Source organism: Sinocyclocheilus rhinocerous, unplaced genomic scaffold (assembly GCF_001515625.1).
Source record: "Sinocyclocheilus rhinocerous isolate Xijiao unplaced genomic scaffold, SAMN03320098_v1.1 C35955216, whole genome shotgun sequence".
Taxonomy (NCBI): domain Eukaryota; kingdom Metazoa; phylum Chordata; class Actinopteri; order Cypriniformes; family Cyprinidae; genus Sinocyclocheilus; species Sinocyclocheilus rhinocerous.
In genome coordinates, this window is record NW_015769056.1 from 1 (window position 1) to 725 (window position 725).

Sequence of the window (725 nt, forward strand, 5' to 3'; positions counted from 1 at the left end):
ATTTAAGGGGGTCTGAATACTTTCCGTACCCACTGTAAATGAGGAATGATGTTAGTGGGCGCAGAACTGAACCTTGGAAGTTGGTGAGAGACTCGGTCTGACCGTGGTGCTCGGTTGCAATTGCCAGAGTGTTGAAGAACACCAGCAGAATCACCAGCCAATGGAACAACCTGGACTTAACCCATGCACGACATTTCCTCCTAAAAAAACGGTTCCAGCGACGAGCATGTCGACTGTAAAATGCACACACAGAGAAATTCAAAATCATTTTGGATATGAAGTCAATCATTCCTAGCCACTGATCGCTCAACTTACACATAATACATGAGTTTGTTGAGTGCTTCCAGCTCATAGAGGGTTTCTGTGTCGGATCCATCCTGTAGTGGAAGCAGACCTGTGGAGACCAATCCCAGACATGATTGTACCACATATAACCAGACTTTATTTACAATGGCTGTAGCCTGTTAAAGTGTATTTGTGAGTGCGTTTGAGCACCTTGCCCCTCCTGGTCATTGTCCATGACCTCTGCCTGTGTGATCCACTCCATGTATCCCTTCAGATCCTCGTCAAACTGCTGACGCTCCCTCAGTTTCTGATACTCTCCGCTTCGAGAACTCTTCTCTCTCTCCTTAGTGAACTCGCTGACAACATGACAATATTGACAGTTAAATTGCTCAGTAAATAGGGATAGTTCACCCAAAAATGAAAATTCTGTCATTAATTAC

General features: G+C 44.7%; 1 protein-coding gene across 1 annotated transcript; it reads right to left on the bottom strand.

Annotated features, from left to right (window-relative positions):
* Positions 1-72: 72 nt before the first annotated feature.
* Positions 73-641, bottom strand: LOC107735308 (voltage-dependent L-type calcium channel subunit alpha-1S-like; the record flags this gene model as incomplete). The annotated part of the gene is made up of 3 exons (XM_016547035.1): positions 73-233; positions 316-394; positions 496-641. Coding segments are annotated over 3 exons (386 nt in total), but the record flags the coding sequence as incomplete, so codon positions are not given.
* Between the last annotated feature and the right edge of the window lie 84 nt (positions 642-725).